Consider the following 18,246-nt stretch of genomic DNA (forward strand, 5'->3'; position numbering starts at 1 on the left):
TTTATGTGCCCATTGTTACAAAAGCTTTTGTGCTATCATTATTATATACTGACCTATTCATAGGTCATGTTTTTTAATATGCTTGCTCTTATGTTATGCCTGCACTTTTAATATCTTAACATGATTAGTAGGGCCATCTAAGGTTTTAATTTCCTAAGAGATGAGGGATCGAATCTGTGCAGAAAAGTCTCCTCAATTGGATATCAAGTTAATCTGACATCTTGGGACATAATTAGACCCCACTTCTTACATGTTTCTATGTGTGACTGTTGATGCTGTGTGGTCTTTCCTTTCCTTGGTACAATTCTTATCCCAGAACTACTGACTTACAATTCTGTTTTCTATCTTCTCTACTTACACAATGATAAACAAAAATATCCTATACTTTATAAACAGGTATGTAGTTAATAGAGAAAACAAAATGCACATGTATTAATGGGTCTCTTTCATTAATAAGTTTTAATCGATGTTCTCTTTCATTGATGTTTCTATCTCTCTCTCCCTTCCTCTCTCTCTCTCTAACATCAATAAAGAAAAAAAAATAGCCTGGCCAGTGTGGCTCAGTGCTTAAGCATCAACCCATGCACTAAGAAGTCAATTCCCCATCAGAGCACATGCCCAGTTTGTGAGCCCAAATGGGGAGCATGCAGGAGGTGGCCAATTGATGTTCTCTCTCATGGATGTTTCTATCTCTCCCCCTTCTTCTCTCTAGCATTAATAACAAAAATTTTTTTTTAAGTTTTAAACATTCTACTATAATTGCTTTTTTTCTGCATTGAGACTACATTTGGTACACTATTAATTTTTTTAAAAATATTTTTAATTGATTTTTAGAGAGAAGGGAAGAGAAAGGGAGAGAGAAGAACATGGTGTGATCAGCTACCTCCTGCACACCTCCTACTGGGGATTGAGCCTGCAACCTGGGTATGTGCCCTGACCGAGATTCAAATCAGCAATATTTCAGTGTATGGGATGATGCCTAACTGAGCCACAATGGCCAGGGCCACTATTAACATTTTTGAATATCATTATAAACTCATGGTTTTTCACAAACTTATTTCCATGAATTAAACTAAAATTATCATTGGTTTCTTTTCCCTCACTTAATTTGTCATAGCTTGACCAGTGAGAGCACCAGTGACCTAGCTCTTTATCTTTTTAGCAGTTTTAGACATCTGTGAAAGCATATTTGCTTTCCAACAACAGTAGGATGTTTCAGACCCATCCTAATATCTTCATGCTCCAAGACAGATCTGCTATTCCTTAAGGATTCCTGGTCTATTTAGCATTCCATAAATTCACAGCACCCATATAGCTCGTACACAGTAGGCTCAGTAAATATTTGTTAAAGTATGAATAAATAATACTAGACAAAAATCTAGGCACTAAGAGTGCATGCAGAAATTGGTGATGGACACAAGTGGTACTACTACTGTTTGTAATAGCAACAAAGCAGAAGACAGCTTTTAAAATTTAAATTGTTCAATTTCAAGTTATATTCTTGTGCCCTTTTATTATAATACCAGGTTTCATTGCCCACCAAGAATATTTACTACACTGTTACATGACATATATAATATTCACTCTAAAAGAGTCACTAAAAGGCAGCGCCGCGTGCTTTCAGTCTCTGCAGCACTGAGCCTGCGTGGTCGCTGTACTTAACCCAGGCAGCATGAGCGACTCTGGGCCCCTCAGGCTCCGCGGTCTGGAGGACACCATGAAAGACAAGGAGTTCATCAAATACTTTAAGTCTCAAATGAAAAAAGATCCTGACATGGCCGCAGCAGTGGCTGCCATACAAACTTTACTGGAGTTCTTTTTTCTTCTTTTTTTTCTTTTTTGTTCAGGTAGAGTGGGAGGGAGAGAGAGGAACAGAGAGAGAGAGAGAGAGAGAAACATCGATGTGAAAGGAACACATCGAGTGGCTGCCACCCACACAACCGACCAGGGCCGGGGACAAACTGCAACCGAGGTATGCGCCCTCAGCGGGAACCGAACCCGGGTCTCTCAGGACCGCAGGCCGATGCTCTAACCGCTGAACCAAACTGGCCAGGGCTACTGGAGTTCTTGAAGAGAGATAAAGGGGAGACAATCCAGGGCCTGAGAGCGAATCTCACCAGAGCCATAGAAACCCTATGTGGCGTGGACTCCTCTGTGGCCAGGTCCTCCAGCGGGGAGCTCTTCCTGTGCTTCATTATCCTTACCTCCCTGAAATACTCTGATTACTCCAAATGTAAAAAGATCATGATTGAGTGGGGGAGCTTTTTCTCAGGAGAATATCATTGTCGAGAAGTAACATTGCAGATCTGTGCCATACTTTCATCAAAGACGGGGCGAGAATATTAACTCATGCCTACTCCAGAGTGGTCCTGAGGGTCCTGGAAGCAGCTGTGGTGGCCAAGAAGCCCTTCAGTGTGTACATCACAGAGTCGCAGCCTGACTTATCCAGTAAGAAAATGGCAAAAGCCCTGTGCCACCTCAATGTCCCTGTCACTGTGGTCCTGGATGCTGCTGTTGGCTACATCACGGAGAAAGCAGATATTGTCATAGTTGGTGCTGAAGGAGTTGTTGAAAACGGAGGAATTATTAACAAGACTGGAACCAACCAGATAGTTGTGTGCGTCAAAGCACAGAACAAGCCTTTTTACAAGGTTGTAGAGAGTTTCAAGTTTGCAAGGCCCTTCCCACTAAACCAGCAAGATGTCCCAGATAAGTTTAAGTACGAGGCACATACTCTGAAGTCTGTGCAGACTGGGCAAGACCTCAAAGAGGAGCACCCGTGGATCAACTACACCTCCCCTTCCTTAATAACACTGCTGTTTACAAACCTGGGGGTGCTGACAACCTCAGTAGTCAGCGACGAGCTCATCAAGCTATACTGTGATGCAGAGCCTCCCTGCACAGCTGACATCACGGCGCCAGGAGGAGCCTCTGCACCCTCAATGCTCCATGCCCAATGCAATTTTTTTTTTCATCCTCACCTGAGAATATTTTTCCATTTTGTTGTTCAGATAGAGTGGAAGGGAGAGAGAAAGAGAGAAAGAAACATCGACGTGAAAGGGACACATCGAGTGGCTGCTGCCCACACAACCGAATCAGGGCCGGGGACAAACTGCAACCGAGGTAGGTGCCCTTAGTAGGAACCAAACCAGGGTCTCTCGGGACCCGAGGCCAACGCTCTAATCGCTGAGCCAAACAGGCCAGGGCCCGGCGTGATTGGTTTTTAATAGAGATTTATGGACTAAGGACTTAAAATCATAAGTCCTGGCGAATTTTTTATTCTTTTCAGCTCCATTTAAACATGTTCATGGTTCCCCTAAAATGCAACCAAAATGTACTGACAGTTTCTAGACACTTTCATTCACTTCTTGTTTTGAAAAATACATGTTAGATTATTGGCTACTTACTTCCAGACCCCTCCCTTCATCTTCCTCTGCACTACATTGATTTGCCAAAAGCACCCATTAAAGACATGCAGCCTAAAAGAGCAGGTGTACCTCGCGAAACAAGCCAAGCAGAGAAAGACAAGTATCATATGATCTTACTTATTTGTGGAATATAATGAACATAACAGTCTGAGGAATGGGGTAGTCCCAGAGACGTGGAAGTGGGGTACAGACTGACGATCTCCATAAGAGAGAGTGTGTGGGGGGGAGATAATCCACAGAACTTATATGCATGTATGCATGAACAATGGCCATGGACAGCAAAGCTGGGGACAAGGTGGGGAGGGAGAGGGAGATGGGAATCGTTGGGGGGTGGGGGGGTAGGAGAAACATCTGTAACAAAAATTAATTAATTAATTTAAAAAAAAAAAAAACACTGCCTGCAAGTTACCAAGGTACTAGTACTGACTAAAAGTGCCCCTTTCCTATGGGTCTGGGTTTTAATTCTGAGGATCTCTCCGTGAGCTTTTAGGTTCTCATCATCCCAACCTCATCCTTTCATTCACCCAGGTGTCAGGATGGTAGACGCTTCTTGTAGACCCCACATCTATGCTACTTTAATATTCCTGTTTTACATTTTCAGTCCTTTAATAGCTATTTAACCAACTTCTGTGTAAAATTCTTAGTTAAAAAAAATTAAAAATAAAAGGATCACTAGGAGACATCTCAAAGGTAAAGACAGCCATCCTCTAATATAGCTGAACCCAAGTTAAATGGCCTCCATGACTGCCTGTCAAGAAAGACATGACATATATAATATTCAGAATGCTATGAACAGAGAAAATAAACATTGTTTTAAAATTTGAATCCCCAAATTACAAGTCAATAAAGTAGACATTTGGTATAGCAGATATTGATTGCACCCGAGCTGCTTCTCATATGGGCAACTTTATGCAGCATGATCCAAGGCAAACAGCAACACTGATTTTCATACGTAAAAATGTATGGTAGCAATGTATAGTAGATTAGCCCATTTGTAAATAAATGTATACCTAATTAGGCCTTCTGTTTTTAGAGTAAGACAAATTTACTTTATATGACTCTACCCATGAAAACGTACCTTGAATGCTTTTCTGGTTCAGTGAAAGTTCAGCTTGGGGAAACGACACAATGAACACTGGACAACCTTTTCTGGTTCTAAAACATAAATCAATCAATCAATAAATAAATAATTTTAAATGGAAAGAGAAAAACACTTTCTTATTCAAATACAATTTAAACATTTTTCTTCATTTAAAGGAATTTCGAAATAGGATAAGCTGTTTTTATTGCTATATTATTCCAATTGCTTTTACAATTACTACCAATTTGTTAACATCAATATTTCAAGTGGTTGCAAAAATGAAGAAGGGAGCTGAGAAATTAATGGATAAAATTCAGAGGTGTATACATGCTAAAGTACATTTAGTTCTGAAAGTAATTTTGGAGGTGACTGCCAAATAGGGGTGGGTAGGGTCAGGAAAAAAAATCAGCCCTGAATTATGTAGCTTGGCTATCTAAATCCTCAAATACACTACAAGTTTGTCATTATAGATAAAATATTAATGGCATTATTTATCATTCTTTCATTTTATAGTAGGCAAAGAAAAAATAGGAAGGGCCCTGGCCAGGTAGCTCAGTTGGTTATAACATTGTCCTAATACGCCAAGGTTGCAGCTTTAATCCCCAGTCAGGGCATATACAAAAAACAACCAATGAGTACATAAATAAGTGGAAGAACAAACTGATGCTTCTCTCTTTCTCTCAAATCAATAAATAAAAATTTATAAAAGAAAAGATAGGAAACACGGAAGGAAAAAGATTGAAAGCAAAATAAGAGTCATACCTAATCTGCAATTGTGATCATCTGCCCTGGGATAATTAAAAGTTCACTGAAGCCGTGGCCGGTTTGGCTAGTGGTTAGAGCGTAAGCCCACACTCCAGAGAGACCCAGGTTCAGTTCCCGCTAAGGGCACATACCTCGGTTGCAGTTTGTCCTTGGCCCCGGTTGGGGTTGTGTGGGTGGCAGCCAGTGGATGTGTCTCTCTCTCTCTCTTCCTCCCTCTCTCCCTCCTGCTCTATCTTAAGATAAATGCAAAACTGTCCTCTGGTGAGGATTAAAAAATAAATAAATAAAAGTTCATTGAAGAAAAGCAATCAGTTAACTCTCTTTTTCTCAATCTAATTTACTACACAAATGCAATCAAAATATCTTCCTTTAAAAAAAAAAAAAAAAGCCTTGACCCTGGCTGGTGTGGCTTAGTTGTAGGTTTGGTCCAGACAGTGAAAGAGGCAACTAATTGATGTTTCTCTTTCCCCCTCTCCCTTCCTCTCTCTAAAATCAATAAAAACGTATTTTTTTAAAAAAAGAAAAGCCTCTGCCCAGCTGGTGTGGCTCAGTAGCTGAGTGTTGACCCATGCACCAAGAGGTCACTGGTTTGATTCCCAGTCAGGACACATGCTCAGGTTGTGGACCCAGTCCCCAGTGGGGGGCATGCAGCAGGCTGCCAATCCATGTTCTCTCTCATGGATGGTTCTATCTCTCTCTCCCTCTCCCTTCAATAAAGAAAAAATATATTTTTTAAAATAAATAAATATAAAAGAAAAGCCTCTGTTTTTAGTTTTTATGTACCAGACAAATCTACTTTAATCTTAAGCAAGAGTAATAAATTAAACACTCTCTCTTATCTAAAAATAGAAGTAATTAATACATGCTATCTTGAAAATGGAAAGAAACTGCTCATATAAAATAATTTCTATGAGGCAAATAAAACTGAATGCTGATTTTTTTCCCCCTAAAAAATGATTCTTTGACAAGAACAAGCTGATTTACAACAAAATAAAATCATAGTTTGAGTCAATAACAGAATTTTTTTCCTTAATTACAAAGGAAAACTTAAGACATAAGTCTAAAAATAGAGCAAATTTTCACCTACATTATTTAAAAAAATAATTATTTATATCAGGCAAGACTGCAAACAATGTATATGTCTGATAGTAGAATGATTAAATAAATCATAATACAGTCAAGTTACACAGTGAAACAGAGACCATTAAAATTAATATTTATAAAAAATATTAATGTGAAAATAATTATGATAACCTATTAAATTTTAAAAACAGGAAACTAAACTGCAGAATCATCTCAATTTTGTAGAAAATATGAACAAAAACCAATATATATAGAAAGCCTAAAGTAAAATGTAACAAAATGTTGACCATGGTTCTGTTTTTTTTTTTAACTTATCTTTACTGTTGAATGTATTACAGATGTTCCCACCTTTTTTTCCCCACTGACTCCCTCCTCCCCAATCCCACCCCACTCCTGCCTTCCCCACACTATTGTCGGTGTCCACTCGTTGTGCATATATGCATTGAAGTTCTTTGGTTTATTTCATCCTGTCCTCCCTCTCCCCTTCCCTTTGAGGTTCATCAGTCTAACAACCAATTTGTACTTCTTAATTCCTTCATCTTTTTCACCCATCCCCCCAGTTCCCACCCATCTGGCAAGCAACAAAAAGATCTCTGTATCTATGAGTCTGTTTCTGTTCTGCTTGCTCATTTTGTAGATTCAATTGTTGACAGATATGTATTAAATGCCATTTTATTGTTCACATTTTTGTTCTTCTCCTTAAAAAAGACCCTTCAATATTTCATATAATAATGGTTTGGTGGTGATGAACTCCTTTAGCTTTTTCTTGTCTGGGAAACTCTTTATATGGCCATCGATTCTAAATGATAGCTTTGCAGGATAATCTTGGTTGTAGGTCGTTGCTTTTCATCACCTTGAATATCTCTTGCCACTCCTTTCTGGCCTGCAAAATTTCTTTTGTGAAATCAGCTGACAGCTATGGGAGCTCCTTTGTAGGTAATGAACTGCTTTTAAGATTCACTCTTTGGCATTTTGATGATGATGTGTCTTGGTGTAGACATCTTTGGGTTCATCTTGTTTGGGACTCTCTGTGCTTCCTGGACTTGTATGTATGTTTCCTTCACCAAGTTAGGGAAGTTTTCTGTCATTCTTGTTTCAAATAGGTTTTCAATTTCTTGTTCTCTCGCTTCTTCTGGCACCCCTATGATGCAAATCTTGGCACGCTTGAAATTGTCCCAGAGGCTCCTTACACTATCTTCATTTTTTTTTTTTTCATTCTTTTTTCTTTTTGCTGTTCTGATTGGGTGTTTTCTGCTTCCTTATATTCCAAATCAATGGTTTGCTTCTTGGCTTTACCCACTCTATTATTGATTCCCTGTAGATTATTCTTTATTTCAGTTAGTGCATCCTTCATTTCTGACTCATCCTTTTATATGTTGTTGATGTTCTCACTAAGTTCCTTGAATGTCTCACTAAGTTCCTTGAATGTCTCACCAAGTTCTTTGAGCAACCTTACAACCTGTGTTTTGAACTCTGCATCTGATTGATTGCTTATCTCCATTTTGTTTAATACTTTTCCTGGAGTTTTGTTCTTTTCTTTCATTTGAGACATGTTTCTTTGTTTCCTCATTTTGGCTGATTCCCTGTGATTTTTTTTCTATGTATTAGGTAGAGTTGCTATGCTATGTCTCATAGGGTGGCCTATTGTTGTAGGTGTCCTGTAGGATCTAGTGGCACAGCCTTCCTGATCACCTCAGCTGGGCCCTCGAAGTACACCCCTAGTATGGACTGTACACCCTTCTGTTGTAATTGAGTCTTGATTGTTGTTGGTATGTTAATGGGAGAGATTTACTCAGGCTGATCAACTGCAAGGACTGGCTGTGCCCACTGAACACTGGCCTCTGACTACCTTGGAGGATCAGCTATGTAGGGGCCCACCACATAGAGCAAGACTTACTTCATCAGGGCTCTGGTACCCACTGAGTCCACTCATTGAGTGTGTCACTTGTGGAGGTGGTTGGGTGGTGGTGTTTCAATGTGGTCTGAAGCTGTCCACTGGGTGTACTGGCTCTGGGGCAAGCTCAGCCACTGCCTGTGTTCTTTCCAGGGCCACCCACAATAAGCTACCAAGTGATCCACAGATGGCTGCTTCTTGTCCTGGGCTTGGAGGTGCCCAGGAAAAGCCAAGTTGTGAACCAAGAATGGTTGCTTCTAGTGCCAGGCCTGGGGCCACTTAGTGAGAGAGATGCGGCTTGCTGAAACCGGATGCTGATTGAGAGATTTTAGGAAACTCTGAAGCAGGATCCAAGACAGGCCATTCCAATGGTAAAGCCATTGGAAACAGCTTGGGTGGGCCTAAAAGTTGGGTGGGGCAGGGCCTCAGGGAATCACCAGGGCAGGGCAAACAGTGTGAGCCAGGTTGCTGGGGTTCCAGATATGGTAGCCATCTGCCACCCCAGGGAAGAGCTCACCAAAGGAACATCAGCCTCTGCCAGCATGTCTGTCCAGGAGAAAGCCGCCTCTCTAGCACTCGTCACGAGGCCAAACAGCTCAGTTCTTCCCTCTATGTCTTTGGCTCCCCTCAAGCTGCCTTCCCTCCAAGCTTAGAGGGAGCAAGTCTGAGTAAGTCTGTGCACAGGCCCTTTAAGAGGAACTGCCTGGGGCTCTATAAGCCAGGCCCTCCCTCAGCCTCAGTTCCTGCTGTTTTTTTCCAGCCAGAAGTTATGGGGACTTCTCTTCCTGGCACTGGAACCCAGAGCTGGGAGCCTGATGTGGGACAGGGACCCCTCACTCCTCACTCCTCAGTGAGGACCTTCCCAGCCGAGGTGTCCCTCCTGATTTTTATCTGCCACAGTTGGGTGTGGGACCAGCCCATCCTCGCCTCCGCCCCTCCTACAGTCTCAGTGTGGCTGCTTCTTTAATTTCATAGTTGTAGAACTTCCATTCAGCTCGATTTCAGGCAGTTCTGAATGATGGTTGTGTTGTAGTTTAGTTGTAATTTTGATGTGGTTGTGGGAGCAGGCGATACCACGTTTACCTATGCCACCATCTTGATGGGAAGTTGGCAAAGGTTCTCTCTTGAAAGTGAGTTATGGATGCTAAGTTAGTCTTCCTTAGCCTTTTCTTTTTTTCTGTTTCTGTAGATGAACTTAGATTGCTGATATATTCAGTAAAAGGGTTTATAAATTTTTACTGTTTTTTAAAATGTTTTTACTGACTTTTTAGAGAGAGAAGAAGGGAGAGGGAGAGAGAGAAACATCAATGTGAGAGAGAAACATTGAAACATCGATTGGTTGCCCCCTGTACACACCCTGACTGGACACCAAACCTGCAACCTGGGCATGTGCCCTGACTGGAAATCAAACCAGTGACCTTTTGGTACACAGGACAATGCTCAACCAACTGAGCCACACCAGCCAGGGCAGTAAAAGGTTTTTTTTTAAAAAAAACAGTGATTCTCAACCCTTCTGATTTTGGACTCCTTTACACTCTTAAAAATTACTGGGAAACCCAAAGAGTTTTTGTTTATGTGGCTTATATATATTTATATATAGGAAATTGAAATGGAGAAAAAAATTAATTTAAGAGTAACAGTAGTAATCTAGTAACATTTTATAAAAAATTACTTTTTTAAAAATGAAAAAATTAGTGAGAAAAGTGGTATTGTATTACATTTTTTTAAATGTCTTTAATGTATGGCTTAATAGAAGAGAGCTGCCATCTCATATCTGCTACTGCTTTCAATCTTTTGCCATATATTTTGTTTGACATATATAACAAAAATCTGGTCTCGCACAGACATGCAGTTGGAAAAGGAATGAATATTTTAATAAACTTTTTGAATAACTGTGGATATTCTTTTTTGATATCACATCAAAACCCTAAATGCAATAACATCATTAAAGGTTACTGAAAATGCAGAAACTGAAACAAAAATCAATGAACTTTAGTACTGTGTTACATTACAACCCACTGGTCTACTTGCACTTTGAACAAATCTTTTATCTGTGCCTGATTTTGTGACACCATGTATTGGTCATATAGAAAACAATGAGTTATGCAAATCATTTTTATTTTCTTTCTTTTTTTTTTTTTATCATCCTCACCCGAGGACCTTTTTCCATTTTTTGTTCAGGCAGAGTGGGAGGGAGAGAGAGGAACAGAGAAAGAGAGAAACATCGATGTGAAAGGAACACATCGAGTGGTCGCCACCCACACAAGCAACCAGGGCTGGGGACAAACTGCAACCGAGGTACATGCCCTTAGCGGGAACTGAACCCGGGTCTCTCCGGACCGCAGGCCGATGCCCTAACCGCTGAGCCAAACCGGCCAGGGCGCAAATCATTTTTAAAAATCCTCACCCGCCCTGGCCAATTTGGCTCAGCGGTTGAAGTGTCGGCCTGTGGTCCAGAGAGACCCGGGTTCGGTTCCCGTTAAGGGCATGTATCTCGGTTGCAGTTTATCCCCGGCCCTGGTTGGTCGTGTGGGTGGCAACCACTCGATGTGTCCCTTTCACGTCGATGTTTCTCTCTCTTTCTGTCACTCCCTCCCACTCTAACTGAACAAAATATGGAAAAATGTCCTTGGGTGAAGATTAAAAAAAAAAAAAAATCCTCACCCAAGGATAGTTTTCATTGATTTTTAGAGAAAGAGGAAGAGGAAGAGAGAGAGAGAGAGGGAGAGAGAGAGAGAGAGAGATGTAAGAGAGAAATATTGATTGGTTGCATCCTGTACACACCCAGACAGGGAATCAAACCTGCAACCTCGGTATGTGCCCTGACTGGAAATGAACCTGCAACTTTTTGGTGTACAGGACAATGCTCCAACCAACTGTGCTACCTCGCCAAGGTGATCTATGAAATCTTATATACATTTATTATAAAAGATCAAGAAGATCATCTTTGTAAATATTACCACTTATCTCACCAGAAAATTTTAAGTATTGGAAAACCATCAAGGTCAAGGTGGTAGACACAAGTTTTCCTAAACTCTTTCTCTTGAGAGCTTAAATTTTTTCATTGATAACAAATACCATTAGTTGTTTTCCTTGAAGTGACTGGCTTACTTCTTTCATTTTCAAGCAAATGTCTGCCATATACACCAAAGTGTAAATAACTAGTTTGTCTGTTAGTTATTTTTTCAAGTTAAAAAAAAAAAGTGAGGCTAGTTTTCTTACAATGCTTACAACTCAAACAAGTGCTCTCCTTAAGACACTTCACGCCCTGCCTGGTTTGGCTCAGCAGTTAAAGCATCGGCCTAAGGACCACAGGGTCACAGGTTTGATTCTGGTCAAGGGCATGCACCTGGGTTTCAGGTTCAATCCCCTGCCCTGGTTGGGGTCATATGGGAGGCAACCAATGGATGTGTCTCTCTCTTCTCTCTCTCTCCCCGCCTCCATCCCTTCACTCTATCCAAAAAAATTAATTTAAAAAAATCCTCAGGTGAGGATTCACAACAACAATAAAGACACTTCAGTATGTACAGAAGTACTTTAAGCATACTTCCCACTTCATCAGATTTAATAAAACTAATAACTTCTCTGCTTTAACAAATGCGTTAAGTAAAACTGGCTTTTTAAAAAAATACATTTTTATAGATTTTTTAGAGAGAGAGAGAGAGAAAAACATCCATGTAAGAGAGACTCATCAATCAGCTGCCCTCTGCATGCCCCCTACTTAGGATTAAGCCCGAAATCCAGGCTTGAGCCCTGACTGGGAATCAAAACGGGACCTCCCAGTCCATGGGAGGATGCTCAATGCACTGAGCCACATCAGGGAGGTGGTTGTTTTTTTTTTTTAACTGGTAGTACATGGCAGTGCAAAATATGGTGACTACCAGTGCTATTTGGTGCCACTGCCCTGATTCCTACCTAAGGCTACTGAATTTTACCCATTTGCTTTAGCACTGTAAGTGTAAAATGTCAATACCATGAAATAGGCAATAATGTGTTGGTATTGTTATGAAAAAATTTTGACCTCACAGACCCTCTGGAAAGAGTCTCAAAGATTCCTAGGGGGTCCAAACACCATACTTTGAGAATCACTGTTTTTTGCCTTGGCCGGTTTGGCTCAGCAGTTAGAGCGTTGGCCCACAGACCAGAGAATCATTGTTTTAAAAGAACTGAAAGGAAAAAGTCTCCTCAATAGTTGTATGAAGTCTAATTTCAATACAAATTATTATTTTATACTACACTTTAAATTCCCTCTTAAAATAATATTAAACAGAATCAACTTAATTTGATTCAACCTCTCTTATGAAATAAAACTTATAGAGAATATTTATAAAATAATATATATCTATGCTGCTTAAGGGGAAATTAATCAAAAACATAATTCTAAAACTCCTAAGAAAACGAAGACTCATTTTTTATGTGCAAAATGACAAAAAATATCTATAATCTAATAAAGCCAAAAATTAGTATGCTTACTGTAACAGGGCTTGATTTTGTTCCATTTCATCTTGAGGTTGCTAGAAAAAAAACAGTAGTTTTTTTCCAACTGATGAATGCTAACCCAATGCAACACACTAACAATTTAACATTTAAGGTAATTCATATGTTATTATTTCTTAGCATTTTAAAAAATTGTGATAAAGTATATATAACATAAAATTTACCATTTTTAATCATGTACAGTTCTGTGGTATTATATACATTCACACTGATGTGCAACCATCACCATCATCCATCTCTAGAATTTGTTTATCTTCCCCAACTAAAACGCCATATCCATTTGGAGAAAGGAAGGTTGGGGAGGTAGAAGAGGGAATAGAGGGGATAAATGGTGATGGAAAAAATTAAATTTAATTAAATTTAAAACAACAACAACAAAAAACTCCATACCCATTAAACACGAATTGTCCATTCTCCGCTCTCCAAACCCTTAGCATCCACCGTTCTACTTTCTTTCTCTAAGAATATGACTACTCTAAGTATCTCATATTAAAGAAATAATACTATATTTGTCCTCTTATGACTGGCTTATTTCACTTAGTATAATGTCTTCAAGGTTTATCTATGTTACAGCATGTATCAATATTTTCAATATTTACTTCTTTTTTAACGTGGAAGAATATTCCACTGTATGTACCACATTTTGTTTATCCACTCATCTGTTAATAGACACTTTGGTTGCTTCTACCTTTTGGCTATTGTGAATAATGTTTCTATAAATATAGGTAAACAAATACATTTTCAAGTCCCTGTTTCTACTTATTTTAGGTATAAACCCAGAAGTGGAATTTCTGGATCATATGGTAATTCTATACACAATATTTTGAGGAATTACCATACCATCTTCCACAGAGGCTACACCCATTCTACATTTCCCACCAGCAATAGAGGGGGTCAATGGAGGGGAAAGGGAAGACATTTTCAGTACTTTCAACAATAAAGATAAATTTTTTTTAAAATTCTGGCCCTGGCCGGTTTGGCTCAGCAGTTAGAGCATCGGCCCACAGACCAATGAGTCATGGGTTCAGTTTTGGTCAAGGACACATACCTCGGTTGCGGTTCATCCCCGGCCCTGGTCAGGTCGTGCAGAAGACAACCAGTCGATGTGGCTCTATCATGTCGATGTTTCTCTCTGTCACTCTCTCTCTCCCTCCCTCCCACTCTATCTGATGATAAATGGAAAAATATCCGCAGGTGAGGAATAAAAAAAATAAAAATAAATAAATAAAATTCTAATCACCCTGCATTTGGATGGTCCAGATATTTATGCCTCAGAGAGGTAGCTAGTAAGAGAGAATGTTACCTGCCTACTGGGGCTTAAAAATACTGATTCTAATACACACACATACACCTGTCAGTTAGATATATAATAAGACAGATTTTATATCTGGCCTTGCCAACCACAATCCATCTTCCATTACATCATTGGTTCTCAACCTTCCTAATGCCGCGACCCTTTAATACAGTTCCTCATGTTGTGTTGACCCCCAACCATAAAATTATTTTTGTGGCTACTTCATAACTGTAATTTTGCTACTGTTATGTCTTAGGCAACCCCTGTGAAAGGGTTGTTTGACCCCTAAAGGGGTCACAACCTACAGGTTGAGAACTGCTGTATTACATGGTCATCAAACAGCTTATAATTTTTCATTTCCTTCAGGGTTCTCATTAATGTCCATTTAAATTGATTTCACCTTACATATGGATGAGGGTAGAAGGTGAAAGCTGCAGAATGGAGAAGGAAAGGTGATATTCAATCTGGATTCACACCTCTCAGATAAAGAATCCCACAACTCAGAGAGCAGAAATTAAATGAAGCAGCCTACTGGTAATATCCACAAGACTGAATTAGTCATTATTCCCTGTTGAGTATTTTCCAGATGATCAAAACAGATTATAATAAGACCAGTGATGCCCCCTGTATTAATCAGGGTTCTCCGGAGAAACAAAACCAATAGAGTATATACATATAGAAAGAGATTTATTTTAGGAACTGTCTTTATAAACTGGCAAGTCTAAATCTGCAGTGTGGGCCACAAGGCGCAAGACAGGAAAGCTCATGATGCAAATGAAGTCCAAAGGCTGTCTGCTGGAGAATCCTCTCTTGCACAGGGAGGCTGATCTTTTGTTCTATTGAGGCCTTCAACTAGTTGAATGAGACCCATCCACGTTACGGAGGGCCATCTGCTCTACTCAATAATCCATACTTTAAATGTTAATAGCATTCAAAAACATCCTCACAGAAACTACCAGAATAATGTCTGACCAACAATCTGGGCATCCCATGGCGCAACCAAGCTGACACATAAAATTAACCATTACACCTCCTAATTTTGATAGACACCAACATTTCAAATTATTCTCCAGACATATTACTAAACTCTCCAAACAAAATTTAAAAATGTCCATGTAAAGTTTAAAAACTGCTTGCCACAAAAATATTTCAGCTAGAAATATAACAAAACAGATACTATACAGGGTAGGGCAAATGCAGATTTAAAGTTGTTTGTATGAAAAATAAAATAATTAATAAATAATAAGACAAGAATAAACTCTGGCCTGGCCAGTGTGGCTTAGTAGATTGAGTATCGTCCTATGGACTGAGAGGTCCAGGTTCAATTCCTGGTCAGGGCATATGCCTGGGTTGTGGGCTTGATCACCAATGGGGGGCATGCAGGAGGCAGCCAATTGATGTTTCTCTCTTACATCAATACTTCTATCTCTTCCTTACTCTAAAAAAAAATCAATGAAAACATATTTAAAATGCCCTGACCAGTTTGGCTCAGTGGTTAGAGCATTGGCCCATAGACCAGAAAGTACCGGGTTCGGTTCCCGCTAAGGGCATATACGTTTCTCTCTCTCTCTGTCTCTCTGTCTCTCTGTCTCTCTCTCTCTCCCTCCCTCCCTCCCTTCCTCCTGCTCTATGTGAAGATAAATGCAAAAATGTCCTCGAGTGAGGATAAAAAAAAGAATAAACTCATTAACAACTACTATGAACAATTACATGGCAAACAATTCGACAATCTAAGCCAAATGGACAAATTTCTAGAAACACATAGTCTCCCAAAACTGGACAAGGAAGAGATAGAAAACTTGAACAGACCAGTAACAACTAAGGAAATTGAAGATGTAATCAAGACTCTCCCAGCAAACAAAAGCCCAGGCCTGGATGGCTTCACGGGGGAGTTTTACGAAACATTGAAAAGGAACTAATACCCATTCTCCTCAAATTATTCCAAAACATTCAAGAAGGAAGACTTCCAAGCCCGTTTTATGAGGCCAGCATAATTCTAATTCCAAAACCAGAAAAAGACACTACAAAGAAAGAAAACTACAAGCCAATATCCCTGATGAACATAGATGCCAAAATCCTGAACAAAATACTAGCAAATCGGATCCAGCAATACATTAAAAAAATTATTCACCATGACCAAGTGGGAATGATCTCAGGATGCAAGGCTGGTACAGTATTCGCAAATCAATAAATGTGATACACCACATAAACAAAATGAAGAATAAAAACCACATGATCATATCAATAGATGCTAAAAAAGCCTTCGACAAAATCCAACATCAATTTCTGATAAAAACGCTCAGCAATCTGGGAATAGAGGGATCATATCTCGACATAATAAAAGCCATATATGAAAGACCTACAGCCAAGATCATACTCAATGGGCAAAAATTAAAAATATTTCTCTTAAGAACAGGAACAAGACAAGGATGCCCACTTTTGCCACTCTTATTTAACATAGTACTGGAAGTCTTAGCCACAACAATCAGACAGGAAGAAAAAATGAAAGGGATCCAAATTGGAAAGGAGGAAATAAAACTGTCATTATTCGAAGATGACATGATATACTATATGTAGAAAACCCAAAAGACTCCATCAAAAATTTACTAGACTTAATAAATGAATTTGGCAAAGTAGCAGGATACAAAATTAACATCAAGATATTGATGGCATTCTTATACACCAACAATGAACTCACAGAAAGAGAAATTAAAAAAACAATCCCGCCCTGGCCGGTTTTGCTCAGCAGTTGGAGCGTCCGACTGCGGTCCAGAGAGACCCGGGTTCGGTTCCCACTGGGGGCATGTACCTCGGTTGCAGTTTGTCCCCGGCCCTGGTTGGTCATGTGGGTGGCAGCAGCTCGATGTGTCCCTTTCACGTCGATGTTTCTCTCTTTCTCTCTCTTCCTCTCTCTCCCTCCCACCCCACTCTATCTGAACAAAAAATGGAAAAATGTCCTCGGGTGAGGATTAAAAAAAAAGTTCATATGGAACCATAAAAGACCTTGAATAGCCACAGCAATCTTGAAAAAGAAGAACAAAGTAGGAGGGATCACACCAGATTTCAGGTTATACTACAAAGCCACTGTAATCAAAACAGCCTGGTACTGGCACAAGAATACGCATATAGACAAGTGGGACAGAACAGAGAACCCAGAAATGGACCCAAGGCAATATGCTCATTTAATATTTGAAAAAGGTGGCAAGAGCATACAGTGGAGTAAAGACAGCCTCTTTAATAAATGGTGTTGGGAAAATTGGACAGCTACATGCAGAAAAATGAAACTAGACCATCAACTTACACCCTACACAAGAATAAACTCAAAATGGATAAAAGACTTAAATGTGACTCATGAATCCATAAAAATCCTAGAATAAAATGTAGGCAACAAAATTTCAGACATCATACGCAGCAGAATTTTCACTGATACATCACCTAAGGTAACAAAAACAAAGGAGAAAATGAACACATGGGACTACATCAAACTCAAAAGCTTCTACACAGAAAAAAATACAATAATCAAAATAGAAAGGCAACCCACTGTATGGGAGAGCATAATTGCCAATGATATATCAGATAAGGAGTTAATTTCCAATATATAGAGAGTGCTCATACAACTCCACAAAAGGAAGGCAAAGAACCCAATTAAAAAATGGGCAGAGGAACTAAATAGACACCTCTCCAAACAGGACATGCAAATGGCTAAGAGACATATGAAGAAATGCTCAACATCACTAATCATCAGAGAGATGCAAATTAAAACAACAATGAGGTATCACCTCACACCTGTCAGAATGGCCGCCATCAACAAATCATCAAACTACAAGTGTTGGCAAGGGTGTGGAGAAAAGGGGGCTCTAGTACACTGCTGGTGGGAATGCAGACTGGTGCAGCCACTATGGAAAACAATATGGTGTTACTTCAAAAAATTAAAAATTGAACTGCCATTTGACCCAGTGATCCCACTTCTAGGAATATACCCTAAGAAGCCTGAAACACCAGTCAGAAAGAATGTATGTACCCCCATGTTCGTAGCAGCACTATTTACAATAGCTAAGATCTGAAAACAGCCCAAATGTCCATCAGTAGACAAATGGATAAAAAAGCAGTGGGACATATACACAATGGAGTACTATGAAGCTGTAAGAAAGATCCCTTATCCTTTGAGACGACATGGAGGGACCTGGAAAGTATTATCCTAAGC

General features: G+C 39.7%; 1 protein-coding gene across 1 annotated transcript in view; it reads right to left on the reverse strand.

Annotated features, from left to right (window-relative positions):
• The window catches only part of ANKRD31 (ankyrin repeat domain 31), a 186,219-nt gene that overhangs the window by 146,630 nt on the left and 21,343 nt on the right, over positions 1 to 18,246 (reverse strand). The window contains exons 3-4 of the mRNA XM_036280691.1: positions 12,725 to 12,765; positions 4,507 to 4,583 (exon numbers count right to left, since the gene is read on the reverse strand). Coding sequence (XP_036136584.1) covers positions 4,507 to 4,583; positions 12,725 to 12,765 — 118 coding nt within the window. The remainder of the gene's footprint in view (positions 1 to 4,506; positions 4,584 to 12,724; positions 12,766 to 18,246) is intronic.

This window comes from Molossus molossus, unplaced genomic scaffold (genome assembly GCF_014108415.1).
Source record: "Molossus molossus isolate mMolMol1 unplaced genomic scaffold, mMolMol1.p scaffold_m16_p_3, whole genome shotgun sequence".
NCBI classification, from domain to species: domain Eukaryota; kingdom Metazoa; phylum Chordata; class Mammalia; order Chiroptera; family Molossidae; genus Molossus; species Molossus molossus.